The sequence below is a fragment of the Brassica oleracea genome, chromosome C6 (assembly GCF_000695525.1).
Source record: "Brassica oleracea var. oleracea cultivar TO1000 chromosome C6, BOL, whole genome shotgun sequence".
In the NCBI taxonomy this organism is placed as follows: Eukaryota; Viridiplantae; Streptophyta; class Magnoliopsida; order Brassicales; family Brassicaceae; genus Brassica; species Brassica oleracea.
In genome coordinates, this window is record NC_027753.1 from 16,770,312 (window position 1) to 16,786,085 (window position 15,774).

Below are 15,774 nucleotides of genomic sequence, written 5' to 3' on the forward strand. Positions count from 1 at the left end.
CATATTACAAATAACATCTCACGCGTAGTCTGCTGTTACCAAAACATGTAAAAATCTAACTAATATGTATAGTTTTATATAATACAAATATATGTTAAATATATACTATACCGGTTCAACTAATATTTAATATACATCCCGCCTGTACATCCCATCCGTAGGACGGACCGATCCTAGTATATATATATATAATTAACATTTTTCCTTCTTTTCACAAGTGGAAAAGGATTTACTACCATGTGTCCTCATTTATTTTGTCTGAAAATTCAAATGTTTTGTAAATTAAAAAATTACAGTTGGAACTTGAATAATGCAAAAGAATCATTAACTTAAAATAAATAAACAAATAACAAAAGGACAAAAGTAGGCAACATTTCTGAGAATTATCGTTCTCGCACTAAGAATTGTTACATGAAGTTTGATAATCTATTTTATTGGTCAATAAAATTTAAAATGAATAAAAAATAAGTAAAATAATATAAATATATTTTAAATATTGAATTTATTCACAATTAAAAATAATATAAAATTTATTATTTTATTATTTTTACTATTTTTTATTATTTTATTTACAAATTATATATTTATTTTACTATTAAAAGCATAAAGTAACCAAACTAAGAAGAAAAAACTAGAGCACAACACATGATCTAAACCTAAAACTTCCATAATTCACAGAGGAAAAAAAAAAGCACAATGTCATAGCAACACTAACTCAATAAATGTCCAGAACTGAAAAGAGATTAAGAACGCTTGCTATAGAGTGTCTTGACCAGATTAAATAGAGGTCAAAAAGGGTAGAAATATAAAATTTGAGACAAAAACATCTCCCGGACACAAATGTGTGTGATCAAGCACCAATGCAAAGAACTAAGAAAGCAAGTTAGAAGAAAAATAATCACAAGAAAGCCAAAATCAACACAAAACAGGAAGACGCATGCCTAAAGTAGCGAAAACCCGATCACCAACTAAGAGGCGAGAAGCACAAACTAAACAAGCACAAAAATATTTAAGGCGTCCATACCAGCGAAAAACCACAAAACTCTGGATAAAAGAGACCAAATTTCCAAGAGACTAACTCCATACACTTATACCAAAGGAAGCAGGGGAAGAAAAAAAACTGTATGAGGGAGTGAGAAAAGAAGCCAACTACCGAAAAATCAAAGCCAAAGTTTGAGACAATAAATAACCTTCCAAGCCCACTGAACATGCACAAAGAAAAATAATATCTAAACCTAGAGTGGTAAACATGGCGGAAAAAAAAACCACCAGAAACGCAAGCAGCAATGAAAACTGCAACGAGAAGAGAGAACAGAAAGGAAAGGGGAGACAAAATGAAATCAGCGAACCATAAATCGTCCTCGGACTATAAAAAGAGCATAGAAATCAGATCACCAAAAACCAAATCTTGAAAACAAAGACGAGCATGACTGTCAACGGTAAGCCAACGACGAGAAAGACATTATTAAAGACGCCAAATCTCCGATCCAACCCAAGAAGATGCAGTCTCTAGCATCAGCCAAATCTTAAGGAAGAAGAGAAGTAGTCAATATTGACTGGAACAATCTACAACGCCGTGAGAAACAACCGCATAATTTGGAACTCATAAACCTGATCTACAACAAATACCAGATAATCTCACAAGAGTAAAAGGCAAAGAAGAACTTTATTCCAAAACATAACAATCATTTCTGGGAAAAGTACCGCACATAAGAAAGGATAAACGAAATATATAGATGATGAAAGGTCAAAGTCAAAATACGGGGAGATGACAAAAAAACATCTTAAAAGAATAATGCTCAAAAATGTAGAAAAAAATAAAATACAACTTTAACTTTAAAACCGTTAATCTTATAATCAACAAATGCTTAAATGCCAAATTATTAAAATTTATTATGTTTTATATCAGACTCTCTTCACCACAATCAAGTATTACTATACACACAACAACAACTTAAGAAAGAAAGAAACACAAAATATATTAACATATCACCTATTACTATATAATACAATAAAAATACTAAATAATTTTTTTAGCAAATAAAAGCAACCACATAATTACATCATCCAAAAGATCATACTTAACAATAATAAAATTATATTTAGCTTACTGAAAACTTTTCTCTGCCTCTAGTTTATATGATTTTTAGATTACTGAAAAGTTTTGGTGCGTCTTTCATTTATTGACCGTTTTCTCTTTTTACAAATTATTAAAATAAGGATTATCACTTGCATCAATCATATCTTACTAACAAGTGTTCGTCTTCAACGACGTGTGTAAGCAGCAAAGGTGAATGCTCACAACCAGCAACAGCTTTGGTTGAATTCTCTCTTGCTTTACCCCAAATCACAGTGTAGAATCCAAAGCTCAAAATCACTGATCCGATGACACTACACATGTACACCACATGAATGGTAAAATATAATCAGGTATTACTTAATCAATAAGCTTATTTTAACATGGATAACATCTTCATAACATGCTAGAAATGAAGAATATGAAAGATATGGTACCTCCCAAGGTGAAGTGCAGTGCCTAGGAATATAGCACCCATGGAAACTGCAATAGCAATAGACAATGGTCTAAACAAAGATACATAGACCGGACCCTTTAGATGCAGACCCCATGTGTGGGTAAGTGCGGTGAACAATGAAACAAAGATTCCCTGAAAAAAAAAAATAGTTTATGAGCTTAAAACATGGTCAGTAATGGAAGCATATTATAAGATTTGATACTCACCGAGCATATGATTGCAGCCAGGGAAATATCTGGTTTAAGCACCCAAGAAGTCAAGTTGGTTTCCGCAAAAAAACACAATGGTGCTGAGATTAGCGTTGCGATTAAGTTGTATAAGAAGACTACTCTTATTTCTTCAGGGTATGCCTCCATGATCATCGTCTAAGACAATATACAGCTACTTAGCAAGAATGCTCCAAGAACAACCCAAAGTTTTTTAATGAAACTTTCAAGTACTTGTACCTGAAGAATATACATAAATGATATAAGAAAATACTGTGAAGTAAGCAAAAGGCCTCCGATAATCCAGCTTGACTCGAATGAAGTCATCTGCTGCTGGTGAAGTGAAATGGTAGGAGGTGATGAAGATGTAAAAGACGCAGCAGCAAGAACCTTTGGGCCTTTATAGAGCACAATAACCAGAGCACCAGATATAGATATTACTGCACCAATGATCTTAGCCTGAGTCCCAGAGCTCCTTAACCTCACTTGTTCCATCCTTAAAAAGTCACCCAAGGAAGTAGAACCAGTTAGCGTGACATGCACGGTAATAAGATTGATTGCAAGTTTGTAACGATCAGACCTCGGAAGAAAATCTCAAACAGTCCACACAAAAAAAAAAGCCAAAGAAAAGGAGGTAGAACCTGAAGATAACAGCAAGGGTGAATGTGAAAGCTGGTGTGAGGTTGCTGATAGCAGAAGAAAGAGTAGGAGAGCTATATTCTATTCCTTTACAGCCAGCTATCTGCGATATGAAACTGTTCCCCTCAAGTTAAGAAAGCAAAACAACCGAAAATTCAACACTAATCTATAAGCAGTAGTATACTATATATTACCCGAGAAGCCCAACTAATAAAATCTTGAAGAAGAGAGGAGACTTGGATTGAGGCAATCTTTTTGACCTGCATGCAAAAGAAGTTCATATTCTTGAAAAGTTTATACTGGGAAAATAGTTGATGAAGAGATCAAGTACCTTCCAAAGATGAAGCATAATGGAAGAAGAAGAAGTGTTGAAACAAGATAAGAGTAAAAGACAAAGACATAGAAGCTCAATCCTCTCAAAGTGGCAGCCTTGAACAGAGTGTTGGACCCAACAATGGCACACTCCGCCGTAAACATCGCAGCAAACGGGACAACATCTCTGCTTAAGTACCTCCACGCCACTGTCTCTTCTCCAGCTCCTCTCATGATATATATGATATTGATATGATCAGTGGCTTAGAAGATTGATCTCAGAATGAGTTAAGTTGCAGTAATGGTGTCGGTGGGTTAAGTATTTATATGGTCATATTAACCAAGACACTTGGCAGAAACATGCTCTTTTTAGCTGACAGTTGGTTGTAAAGAAGCGTTACAAAATGATGAAAGTACCCAGAAACCAAACGAAATCAAATCAAACCACTTTTGTGTTGTAAATTGTAATTTTAATATTATAAAGTTGAATTTCTATTTGCTATGGTTGGTAACTTTAATATTTTCAGAGTTGTATTTTTTTGGGTGTAATTTTCAGAGTTGTATTGTTTTTGGGACCTCCAATTGTCAATATTTACAATGCATAATATTTACTTGCATCAATCTATCTTAATGGCAAGGCTTCATCTTCTATAATGTGTGTAAGCAGCAAAGGTGAATAATGCTCAGAGCCAGCTACATTTTTGGCTGTATCCTCTCTTGCTTTTCCCCAAATCAACGTGTAGAATCCAATGCACAATATCACTGATCCAATCACACTGCACGCAAACACATATTCGTTATTATAATTACTCTCTAAAACGTGGAGGCCAAGTTTTACAGAAGAAGAAGATGATGAAAGATAATAATACCTCCCGAGGTGAAGTGCGTCGCCAAGGAATATAGCACCCATGGCTACTACAATAACAATAGACAATGGCCTGAACAAGGATATGTATACTGGACCCTTCAGATGCAGACCCCATGTGTGGGTAAGCCCACTAAATACCGAAACGAAAACTCCCTGAAACAAAGTGTTACTTTCTGAGCTTACCGGTTATATTACATGAAAGCAGATTGTAAGAACTGATTCTCACCGAGTACATTATTGCAGCGAGAGAAATATCCGGTTTAAGAATCCAAGAAGTGAAGTTCCTTTCCCCTAGTAAACATACTGGTGCTGAGATTAGTGTTACGCATAGATTGTATAAGAAGACAACAGTTATTTCTTCAGGGTATATCTCCATGATTCGAGTCTGAAACATATACAAAGCTACCGAGTTTAGCAAGATTTTAACGTGCAACCTAAAAGTATTTTAACCAACTTTTCAAGTGTTTGTACCTGAAGAATATACCAGACTGATGTAAGAAAGTAATGTAAAGTAATCAAAAGGCCACCGATTATCCAGCTTGACTCTGATGAACTCAAGTGCTGGTGAAGTGAAATGGTAGGTGAAACAGATGCAGCAGCGAAGAGTGTGGTGCCTTTATAGAGCACAACAACCAAAGCACCAGATATAGATACTATTGCACCGATGATTTTAGCCTGAGTCGCCGAACTCCTTAACCTTACATTTTCCATCCTTTAAGAACCACCCAAGGAACCAGAACCAGTTAGAATTACAAAAATAGCCTACCATAAAGAAAGAGGAGGAGGTTTAACCTGAAGATAACGGCAAGGGTGAAGGTAAAAGCTGGTGTGAGGTTGCTGATAGCAGAGGAAACAGTAGGAGAACTATATTCTATTCCTTTACAACCAGCTATCACTGCCATGAAACTGATCCTTCCAGATTAGGAAACTAAAACAAGAAAATTCCCCTAAAATCTAGAAACATGACCATATATATTATTATTACCCGACAAGCCCAAGTAAGAGAATCTTGAAGAAGAGAGGAGACTTGACTGAAGGCAATCTTCTTGACCTTCATATATGTAGAAACGAGTTCATTTTCTTGATAAAAAAAAACTTATACAGATCATCAAAGAGTGGACAAGCAAAGATCAATACCTTCCAAAGATGATGGAAAGTGGAAAAAGTATTAGTGTTGAAATAACATAAGTGTAGAAGATAAAGACATAGAAGTTCAATCCTCTTAAGGTAGCAGCCTTGTACAGTGTGCTTGACCCAACCGTGGCACACTCCACTGCAAACATGGCAGCAAACGGCACAACATCTCTTCTAAAGTACATCCACGCCTCTGTCTCTTCTCCTCTCATGATAGATAGGTTCTCAGAAAAATAAATTCTCTCTTAGCTATAATAACGTTGAGAAGCAATTCTGTAGTTGGTTGATCAGTTCCACCACGCTTGGTAAATGGTAACGTTTATCTTATTTAGAACAGAAGTTATTATCAGTGGAAGACAATATGAAAATAGTTAAATTCCATAAATAGAAATCCAACTTGACTTGGAGCAATACTACACACCACAAGAATCATATTAGCCATTATATAGCTCTCTCTTTTAATCCATACTATATTTTGACCCGTCATTTTAAGGGCAGATATATTTTTTGTTTTACATTTTTGTTGAAATTTAGTTTTTATATTTGTGTTTTTAGTCATATATATGTTTTTCTTTGTATAATATTTATCTTAAATGATTAATAAGAGGTTTTAATAATTGTATTAAAATAGTTGGACCACACCTATATCAATAGGTCATCTTTCTGTTTTAATAGTATTTGATTAGCTCAACCATCCAACTGAAGGATATAACTTCCATTCGAACATTTTCCTCCAATTATGATGATGATTGATAAAGACATCCAAAAACAAAAACCGAACCTGAACCAAATTAACTAAAATAAAATCGAATCGGAATTGGTAATCAGATCGCGTGTCCGCTTATCCAACGGTTAGATTTGGATGATATAACTGGGCTGTGTGGTCCGGCCCAGTACGGAACTTACATAAGACCAAAGACTTAGGAAACCGTCATTTTTTTGTCTTCGGAGTTGACCATCTGACATGAACTCGCTCATCTATGCACGTGGTCCCAAATCTAAAAGCTACAATTAAGTTAATTTAATTTTGTTTTTCATTTTCAAAGGTTTTGCTTTATTTCCTTATTACATGTTGTTTTCCAACTTTGCCTCCCACTTCGAAAAATTACAACATCACTTTGCCATTTTCTTGTGGTTTTCTATTTCCACCATTAAAGCTCAAGAAAAGAAAAGGTTAAGGGAGAGAGAGAGTGAGGAGAGAGAGAGAGAAATAGAGTTAACTTTAACTCTCTTCTTCCTCTGCAAATCTGACAGAGGAGAAGAAGAACCAAGCCCTCTTTGATTAGGGTTCTTACTTCACGTGAATCTGTGGGGCTTTGAGGTGAGTGTTTCTCTCGATGTTGATGATCTTATCGTCTTCTTCCTCCACTTAACTTGGAGCTCTTGTTGATATTCTAACTCCTTTGTCTAGATCTTGAGATTGAGATCTTTCTTCTATGGTGGAATCTCGTTTCTTGTAGATCTTTCTTGCAAACATGTCTTGGGTTCGATACGCAGTTGAGCAAAAAGACGGCACCTTTGCGTACCCACCACCGTTTTACAAAGACCCAATTCTCTCTCCGCCACCACCGTCTTCTTGCGGTAACAGAATCAGCCCGGCGGTTCTGTTCGTGATCGTGATTCTAGCTGTCTTGTTCTTCATCTCTGGCCTTCTTCATCTGCTCGTTAGGTTTCTCACAAAGCGTCCTTCGAGACCTAATAGATACCCTGAGATCTCAACTAGTGATGCTCTTCAAAGACAGCTTCAACAGCTCTTCCATCTCAATGACTCTGGTCTTGACCAAGCTTTCATCGACGCTTTGCCTGTTTTCCACTACAAAGAAATGGTTGGTGCCTCCAAGGAGCCGTTTGATTGCGCCGTTTGTCTCTGCGAGTTTACTGAGAAAGATAAGCTGAGGTTGTTGCCAATGTGCAGCCACGCTTTTCATCTTACCTGTATTGACACTTGGCTTCAGTCAAACTCTACTTGCCCTCTTTGTCGTGGCACTCTCTTCTCCCCTGGTTTCTCCATGGACAATCCCATGTTTGACTTCGACGATATAGGGGAAGACGAAGAGCGTGTACCCGAGAAAGCTGTGGAGATTCAAGAAATCGTTGTGGAGAAAGGGGTTTTACCGGTGAGGTTAGGGAAGTTCAAGAGGCTTGACAATGATGGTCTTGTTGCTGCTGGTGGAGAGACTAGTAGTAGTAATATTGATGCGAGGAGATGTTTCTCAATGGGTTCTTATCAGTATATACTCGGTAACTCTGAGCTTAAAGTCCCGTTTTGCAAAGATAGGCAACGGCTTTTGAAACCTCAAGACCAAGAATCTCAGGAGCAGATTGGGGACTCATCATCATCATCAGAAGAAGAGAAGAAGATCAGTAGTGTTGTGGCTAAAGGCGACAGCTTTTCGGTTTCCAAGATTTGGTTGTGGCCAAAGAAAGATAAGTTCTCTTCAGATGATCAGAGAAGGTTGCCTTCTTCCTCACTTAACGTTGATGATCTTCCAAAACTTCCATGGATGGAAGATCATAAGAAGCTGGAGAACGACGAAAGGTAGTAGTAGTAGTAGTATCTTTTGTTCTTTCTTTTTTCCAATTTGAATCATTGATAAGATTTTACTGATTATATTTTTGGGGGGTGTTTGCCAGTCATCTGTTGTAACATATTTTGCTTAAAAGGCTGTTAATGATATGAGATCAAAGTTAATGGATTCCTAAAGACTGATGCTTTAGCTTTATTTTTATTATCTTTGCCTTTTTTTTTTCTTCACTTTAGAATCACTGCTTCTCGTCGTTTCTTTCCTCTTTTTCAATATACTTTACTCTCTCAACAAATTCACTATTGAATATACATATCTTTGTGTATACATGTTGGTGGTTCTTGATTACATATGATTTACTTTTGTATATTTTTCTAAGTTTTCTTGATTAGTGTTGGAATTTAAAGTGATATACACTCAATTATATGGATAGAAAACAAACTAGAACTTTTGACTTGTGGTCGCACACAATCTAGTCTTTGGTTTAGGTTAAGAGTTTTTGCCTCTTTGTGTTACCCAAAACAAAAATGAAATCTTGCATAAACCAATTACTTTAATTTCAAAAGTCTGTGGCTCTAATGGTTTATGTTGGTTGTTGTAGGGTCAATATGTTTTTCTTTGACTCGTAAAATAAACCACCACCCACTAGATTTTGATTGAATGTACATAAATAAGAACTCAAAAAATAAAAAAATGAACAATTAGTAGAAACTTTAGTAGATTTTCATATAATATATTTATTTAAAATAGTGATTGTAATAGCTTTTTAACATTCTTATTTCTCATATGTCAATATGTTCTATACTAGTCTATTCAACCTCTGCCCATGTTTAGAACGTAAGCTTATAGAATACTAAGTCTTTCTCTCTTGTGCTCTACACCGATCTTGGATTCTCAGATTTTTACATAAGATTCGATGGCCAAACCCACCAGCCGAATGTTTCATCAACGTTGGTGAAGTAATGGTCATTTGCCAATGGAACTAAAGCTGTGGAAGAGCTCATAGTTTCATCATCACCTTTAGAGTTAAGCTTGCCTTGGAGGTTTCTTTGGGTTTGGTGTGCTGCAGGAAGAAGCATCTCAGTCAAAGTGAAGACCTGCAAACACAAAGTCTCGTAGAAGCATGTTAGAAACTGAGCTCAATGGAAAGCCATACTAAGAGGAGCGTTTGCTATTACTTTAGATTTGAGTTTCTCATTCTCTGAGATGACTGATTCATGTTTAGCCAGGAGGGAATCATAACAAGCCTTGAGAACATCGTAATCTCTTTCGATCTTCATGATCTTACACCGAGCTTTTCGATTCTGAAACCAAACAGCTACTTGTCGTTGAGGCAATCCAAGCATTTTAGCTAGCTCAGTCTTTCTCTCTGGTTCCAATTTATTCTCTTCTTCAAAGCTCTTCTCCAACATATTCACCTAACAATTTAAAATAAAAATAAAAAAAATACTAAAGTAGCAAAGACCGTTTCATTCTCCGACTCTTGTATTATCATATACTTACTTGTTCAACCGTTAGTCGACGCTTTTTCTCAGCCGGTTGATTATCGATTTCACCTGTTGGAGCCGATCTTGATCTTGATTCTTGATCGTAATTGGGATCCATTGAGATGTTTAAAGTAAATAAAAAAAAGAAGAAACTAAAACCTTAAATGCGAATCTAAGTGGGATTATGTGATGAAACAATTCGTTAGAGAATCAAGAGTTTGTGGCGGAAGAAACTCGTCGTCCACAACAATGTCGCCGGAGTTGCTAACAAACAGAGGCAAAGTCCCATCGTTTTTGAAAGAACAAAAAAAAACAGATCAAGAAACAAGAAAATCAAGAAGAGGATGGAGATCAAAATGAAAGATGGAAGTTAATATAGAGACATTCCGAGAGAATCTTCATTCATCTTAGAGAATATATCAAGCTATTTTTTTTTTTCTTGAGTTAGATTTGTGTATAGATCTTCGCGGGTAAAGCTTAGGAGGAGGAAGAGTGGCGACTGTATTTATACTGAGAGATTTGGAATTACATTTTTGCACGTTACGCGGTTTGTACATAGTTTTGAATTTTTGAAGAATAAACGAATTGTTGGAGAATAAATAAAGAAAGTGACAAAAAAGAGAGAATAACTGGAACTTTGAAGAAGAAGAAAATATACGGTTCTTCAAAAAGAAAAGAATTTAAATGTACGTAGCACATATTCATTCTTATCGTTTTTATCACTTATACAAAATGGTATTTTGTTCTGTATTAAAAGGATTATAATAGCAACATTTCCAAAAACTTAAACAAAATGAATTTCTACAAAGACTAAAACAGGGAAACTTATCAAGAAACTTCAGACCAAAACGAATTAGAACAAATCAACCGAAAAATACTTCCAAGGGCATGACTGGTTTTGTTGTTATCACATGCAAGTGCAAAGTGTTATCACTCGTTATACGCAGTTTATGTATTTTAATAAATTTTTTGTTCAAATGAATTTCTACAAAGACTAAAATTGGTAAACTTATCAAGAAACTTCAAAATAAAATGATTTTTGTATTTATATTATATTGTATTTATCTTAAATATCTCTTATTCCTTAGTTTTAAATATGCCTCTATTTAAATATATAAATTCTATAAAAATTTAGATGTTTGTTTGTTTTAGTTAATAGACGTTAAACATTTAAAAATCAATATTTAATTAACTTAATTAACCAATAGATTTAAATAAAATTTAATCATTTAACTATCAAAATTTTTCATTTGATTAGTATTGCTTTAGTTTTGTATTTGTTAATGTATACTTATATTGATATATAAGTTAATGTAAGAAATAGATGTAATTATATCTTATCTTTTATTAATGTAATATTTATCATTTTAGTGGTGGTATATGAATTTTTAGTTTTTAATATATTTCAAAGATCATGCCAAAAAACTTATATTGAAAGTTTACTTCAGTGATGATGAAAGAGTTATTAGTTATTACTATATTTAAAAAATTTTGCCGGAAAAAATAAGACTTTAAAAAAATTGTACATGTCATAATTACATTTATGCCATGCCATGTCATATTTTTCAAAAGCATGTCATCATTTTTCTGTTGAAAATGAATGTGGTGATGACACATATACAAATCATTTCGCAAATAATGTCTAGAGGAGAGGCTGATTTGAAATATTGCATGATTTGAATATATTACAATTTTCTGAAAATATAATTAGTTACATTCATTAAAAAGGTTTATTAACAATTAGGTCACTACATATTTTCTAACTTAATCTTTAACTTTTGATTATCGTTTACAACAATAGGAAAAATGAATGTTTGATGTTTTACAGATATTCTATAAATATATTTGCAAATCTACATTATGATCTAGTAACTGTGTTGAATGCAAGTCTGGAGTGAAGAAAGCATGTATATTATATAAGATAAAAGCAATTAGCGTATGCGACATTCCTTTCTTGCAAATAAGCGTGTGCAAAGCAAGACATTACCGCAAATTCAGAGTACTCTAGCTCGGACTCAGTCTCAACAATCACAACATTCTTATGTACAGAACCAGAAAGAGTAGAGATCTGAGCCACATTACCAATGTGATCGAGCGTAGACGCTAACTTCAAGCTCTCCCAAGTTTTCTTTCCAACAGCATATTAAAAAGTGATAGATTTCAAAATTTCAAGATACAAACTTCGCCAGATATATTACAGATGAACAAAAGCGTGTTGCCGAGATTTACATGTATAATGGAGAAAAATAAGCTCAGTAGATGCATGTATTAAATCGAGAAAATGTAAACACATGTTGTAATGCTGAGATCTACTTGTACTTCTGTATTGATGACAAATTCCAAGAATAGTATTTCACATTCATAGAGATGATCAAGCTCCAAATGATTACACAACAGTGATCATAGCCTACTTGTCTTATTACCAAAACAATAACCAACCTTATTGGACTCGTACACTATTACAGCATCAGTGACCCTTCAAGAGAATGGTACTACCCAAAGCCCATGAATGTGCTTAGTTTCTCAAAGTTGGTAGTTAGTCAAATGGCAAGACAAAGACATTTGTTCAAAATTTGTACCTATGCAACGATAAAATAAGTATCATCAGCTTCAGAAAGAGTTTCGTCTTTTTTTTTTTTTTTTTTTTTTTTTTGCAGAAGACGAGAAATATCCTAAAAACCTGTAAAGGTCTCTTGAAAATTCTCAACCAACATAAGAGACATAATCCTAAGACATTGCTTTTTGCAGCAAATTCACAATCTCATGTAAACGTCTCAACCAAGATAAAAACATAATCCTAAGACAATGGCATCTTTCTTACTTCCTCAAGCAAATTCACCATCTCCTCTTCAAGTTTCACTTTCACTTCTTCAGTCATTCTTCCTTGAGATTTATCCACCAATGATATCATCTCCTCAAACTTATTCTTCAAGTGTTCCATCTCCACAGTTTTTGTTTCTGCAGCTTCAGCTTCGCCTTTCTTCTCACCTGCTCTCTCATTGGGATACTTAAGTCTGAATTTAACTGTGGAAGTAGAAGCGAAAGGAGAGTTCTCTAGTGAAGACTCGAAGGCTTTCTCTCCATCGTCCACGTTCAAGAAGGCAACACGGGCGCATAAGTTGGAGTCTAAAACATAGCTTCTCTCTTCATCCAAAGCTCCAAACTTCCCATAGATTTCAATAAGCGCTTCCTTTTTAGGTAGAGTTGAACCAGGACCAAATGTAACAAACAGCTCAGCTCCTGAAAATTCCTGCTTCTTAGTCTTTCCCTCTCTTTCCTTCTTCCCAGACTCATTGGGAGTTTCCTCTTCCTCAAACTTGGGCTTCTTACCTTTTTTATCTTTCTTCGTTGACCCACTCGCCTCTTCTTCTTCATCCCCTTGCTTCCTTGATTTAGGCTTCTTAGCTTTTCTCTCTTTCTTCGTAGACTCTTCTTCTTCATGAGCTTTCTTCTCTGATTCAGGCTTCTTACGTTTTCTCTCTTTCTTTGTTGTCTCAGTCACCTCTTTGCGGGATTCTTCTACTTCATCAGCTTGCTTCTTAGATGTTGGCGTCTTTGGTTTTCTCTGTTTCTTTGTTGTCTCATTCTCTTCTTTTCCAGTTTGCTCAATCTCCTCAGGTTTGCCTGTCCCATTCATTTCTTCCTTGTCTGTATCTGCAGTATTATAACTCCCTAGAAACTTGCTGTTAACACCCTCATGGTATGTGAAGCTTCTGTAGATGGACATGAACTCTCTTACCATGTCTCTTGAGCTGCTGTCTTTCGGATATTCTGTACCAAGAGCAGATACACGAATCAGATCCCGAATTTCCTCAGTTGTAGCTCCCAATCTCAGAAAATCGACAGCGTTACTAAGCTCCTCTGACAGTTCTTGATGACCTGCACCATTCTCCAATTGTAATAATTCACAAGAGTTATTATCCTCTTCTTCCACCACCACGAGGCTGTTACTCGCATTGGCCATTAGCTCTCCTCCTTGGCTCTGACTTGGAACTTTGGAAGATTCAGGTTCGGTTTTGGTCTTTTTTCTGCCTTTGGATGAAAAATCTGACAAGAACTCAGGCGAAAAGTACTTGCTGCTCTTCTTCCTCTCTCTCTTTGATGTATTTTGTGTGGAGGTCTCCCCATTTCCAGCACTTGAAGCATCATCAACCTTTGCCCTCTTTCGCAGTGAAGCTAACGGAGTTGAATCATTATCTGCTTCATCCTCTTCTCTCTCTCCACTCCCTTCCTCGTCCCTTTTCTTCCTCTTCCTTTTGCCTTTGATATCTTCTTTAATTGAAGCAACTTCTTTCATTCTTCTACTCCTCGGATTGGTGGTGGTTACAAGCTCATCACTGCGTTTTACCTTTTTCCTACTCGACTTCCCCTTTCCATCATCTGGTTCTATCTCAAATCTCACCCTAGCACAAGACTCATTCTCCAATATCTCAGCAATACTCTTCTGCTTCCTCCTGTGCTGCAGCCTGTGATCAGGAAACCCTGAGCACTTCTCTAACGGTCTTTGAATCGACTCTTCAGGGACCAACGCTTCTTCTTCTTTTCCTTTCTCTACGGTTGAACGTCTAGCACCACCATCATCAAAGTCCTCGTCTTCATCATCATCATCATCATCATCATTGTTCTTATCTTCAAGTCCCGGGACTGGTTGGGCCTCAGGAAACTCAGTCAAACCATATCCTCTTTTAGACCGAAAAAACGCAGACACCTTCCTTTTCACAATCTCAAGCTCAAGCAAACCGCTGAAACTAACCGTCTCTGCAAACCCTTTAACATCTTGAAGAATCCCTTCAGGTTTTCCAACCAGCAAAGAAGAAATCATCTCTCTTCTCACATCACGAACAGCAACACCTTCCTTTATCCCAGCATTCTTAACAACACGGTTATCAAGCTCCACTGTGCAATCGCGTATCAGTAAGCGCTCCATGTGTCTACCCATTTCTTCTACCGCCTCTTCCACTGCAGTTACAATTCCCCTCGAGCTGCTTACGTTAGAACACTCTTTGAAACTCTCTGCAAACGGTTTCAACTGCGAGGCACCGCACCAAGCGAATGTCCCGTCTCCAAAATACGCAACAAGCATCTTCCCCTTTTGCTTTATCTTCAACGCCAAATCTGAAGCTTCTGATGGATCGTATATCTGACCTGGCCACCATGGATGATTCTTGATTTTGCCCCAAACGAAATCTCCTACATGGTATCCATGCTCTTCTTCTTCACCATCTTCATCTTTGGCATCACTATTATCACTGACATCTTGCTTCAGCTTTAGCAAAGACGAAACTCCATTCATCACACAATCTTCGATGACACCAGACTCATCAGCAACCTTGTGCTCTCCGTTTTCAGAAACCCTAACACCGTTCTCTTTTAGGGTTTTCTCACCTGAGACGGCGACGTCGTTTTGTTTAGCTGACCCAGTTTCTGAAGAACTAGCTCTCGGTCTTGTCTCTTCACCGATTCCCTCAACAGTTTCCATCTCCATGTTTCCCTAAAACATTCCGACAACAAAAATTCAGAAAAAGACAAACTAATTTTTTTTTAAAAAAACAACCGAACACACACAAACAATTCAAAAACCCTTCACCAGGAACGAACAACATCTACAAAAACTAGGGTTCATGAGAATCAAACAACATCTCCAGAAACATAAACAAGTAAATCACCTGAATAATCTTAGCTCGAGCAGGGAAAAAAAAACAAAACTTTCCAGAAGTGAATCCTTTAGATTTCTCGTAAGAACAAAACCCACAACGAGAAAATCAGAATCTCATGAGAAAATTCATTTCTTTTTCTCTCTTGGTTTGAAAGAGATATAACTTTGAGGGTTGTAACGCGGCGCAAATCTTTGGGAAATTAAGACACATAAAAAGGGTATTTTCGGTATTAATGGCTTTTTTACTTGTTTTAATAAGAACAGAAAAAACAATTACTCAACCGGTCGCTTTCACGTTAACAAGCAGATGAAACAACAGCTGGGCGAGTATGTACCCTATAACCTACTCACTACATACTTATTAGGTTGGTATGCGATACGTCGGTATCCAGATTCTTACGTGGCGGAAAAGT

The 15,774-nt window shown here is 36.2% G+C and overlaps 5 protein-coding genes across 6 annotated transcripts; 1 reads left to right on the plus strand and 4 right to left on the minus strand.

Annotated features, from left to right (window-relative positions):
• Positions 1-2,227: 2,227 nt before the first annotated feature.
• LOC106299564 (WAT1-related protein At5g40240-like) lies at positions 2,228-3,925 on the minus strand. Its single transcript, XM_013735636.1, has 7 exons — positions 3,711-3,925; positions 3,574-3,639; positions 3,382-3,495; positions 2,981-3,236; positions 2,741-2,899; positions 2,515-2,666; positions 2,228-2,391 (listed from the first exon to the last, which is right to left on the minus strand). Exons 1-7 carry the CDS (start codon positions 3,923-3,925, stop codon positions 2,235-2,237), a joined length of 1,119 nt encoding a protein of 372 aa, XP_013591090.1. The 3' UTR covers positions 2,228-2,234.
• A 315-nt stretch (positions 3,926-4,240) lies between these two features.
• LOC106299491 (WAT1-related protein At5g40240-like) lies at positions 4,241-5,905 on the minus strand. The gene is made up of 7 exons (XM_013735575.1): positions 5,697-5,905; positions 5,545-5,610; positions 5,352-5,465; positions 5,031-5,271; positions 4,786-4,944; positions 4,561-4,712; positions 4,241-4,467 (listed from the first exon to the last, which is right to left on the minus strand). Exons 1-7 carry the CDS (start codon positions 5,903-5,905, stop codon positions 4,314-4,316), a joined length of 1,095 nt encoding a protein of 364 aa, XP_013591029.1. The 3' UTR covers positions 4,241-4,313.
• Positions 5,906-6,774: 869 nt separating this feature from the next.
• Positions 6,775-8,389, plus strand: LOC106296622 (RING-H2 finger protein ATL46-like). Of its 2 annotated transcripts, none has more exons than XM_013732802.1 (2): positions 6,775-7,014; positions 7,105-8,389. In XM_013732802.1, the coding sequence occupies exon 2, from the start codon at positions 7,169-7,171 to the stop codon at positions 8,234-8,236; it is 1,068 nt and encodes a 355-aa protein (XP_013588256.1). In that variant the 5' UTR covers positions 6,775-7,014; positions 7,105-7,168; the 3' UTR covers positions 8,237-8,389. The 2 variants fall into 2 exon arrangements, with proteins under 2 accessions (XP_013588256.1, XP_013588255.1); XM_013732801.1 differs by having other exon boundaries at positions 6,776-7,014; positions 7,154-8,389.
• A 534-nt stretch (positions 8,390-8,923) lies between these two features.
• LOC106298555 (homeobox-leucine zipper protein HAT5-like) lies at positions 8,924-10,184 on the minus strand. Its single transcript, XM_013734694.1, has 3 exons — positions 9,722-10,184; positions 9,397-9,636; positions 8,924-9,315 (listed from the first exon to the last, which is right to left on the minus strand). Exons 1-3 carry the CDS (start codon positions 9,821-9,823, stop codon positions 9,121-9,123), a joined length of 537 nt encoding a protein of 178 aa, XP_013590148.1. The 5' UTR covers positions 9,824-10,184; the 3' UTR covers positions 8,924-9,120.
• Positions 10,185-12,344: 2,160 nt separating this feature from the next.
• Positions 12,345-15,558, minus strand: LOC106300194. The gene is made up of 2 exons (XM_013736289.1): positions 15,372-15,558; positions 12,345-15,196 (listed from the first exon to the last, which is right to left on the minus strand). The coding sequence occupies exon 2, from the start codon at positions 15,188-15,190 to the stop codon at positions 12,503-12,505; it is 2,688 nt and encodes an 895-aa protein (XP_013591743.1). The 5' UTR covers positions 15,191-15,196; positions 15,372-15,558; the 3' UTR covers positions 12,345-12,502.
• Between the last annotated feature and the right edge of the window lie 216 nt (positions 15,559-15,774).

Excerpts from the sequence above, each read along its gene's own strand:
- LOC106299564 (XM_013735636.1), bottom strand. The coding sequence starts at position 3,925 with ATGAGAGGAGCTGGAGAAGAGACAGTGGCGTGGAGGTACTTAAGCAGA. Across the intron at positions 3,640-3,710 it reads TTATGCTTCATCTTTGGAAG|GTCAAAAAGATTGCCTCAAT; the intron begins GTACTTGATCTC and ends TTTTGCATGCAG. Across the intron at positions 3,496-3,573 it reads TTATTAGTTGGGCTTCTCGG|TTTCATATCGCAGATAGCTG; the intron begins GTAATATATAGT and ends TGAGGGGAACAG.
- LOC106299491 (XM_013735575.1), bottom strand. The coding sequence starts at position 5,905 with ATGAGAGGAGAAGAGACAGAGGCGTGGATGTACTTTAGAAGAGATGTT. Across the intron at positions 4,945-5,030 it reads CAGTCTGGTATATTCTTCAG|ACTCGAATCATGGAGATATA; the intron begins GTACAAACACTT and ends TATATGTTTCAG. Across the intron at positions 4,468-4,560 it reads GACGCACTTCACCTCGGGAG|TGTGATTGGATCAGTGATAT; the intron begins GTATTATTATCT and ends GTTTGCGTGCAG.
- LOC106296622 (XM_013732802.1), top strand. The coding sequence starts at position 7,169 with ATGTCTTGGGTTCGATACGCAGTTGAGCAAAAAGACGGCACCTTTGCG.
- LOC106298555 (XM_013734694.1), bottom strand. The coding sequence starts at position 9,823 with ATGGATCCCAATTACGATCAAGAATCAAGATCAAGATCGGCTCCAACA. Across the intron at positions 9,637-9,721 it reads GTCGACTAACGGTTGAACAA|GTGAATATGTTGGAGAAGAG; the intron begins GTAAGTATATGA and ends TTAAATTGTTAG. Across the intron at positions 9,316-9,396 it reads ATGAGAAACTCAAATCTAAA|GTCTTCACTTTGACTGAGAT; the intron begins GTAATAGCAAAC and ends TTGTGTTTGCAG.
- LOC106300194 (XM_013736289.1), bottom strand. The coding sequence starts at position 15,190 with ATGGAGATGGAAACTGTTGAGGGAATCGGTGAAGAGACAAGACCGAGA.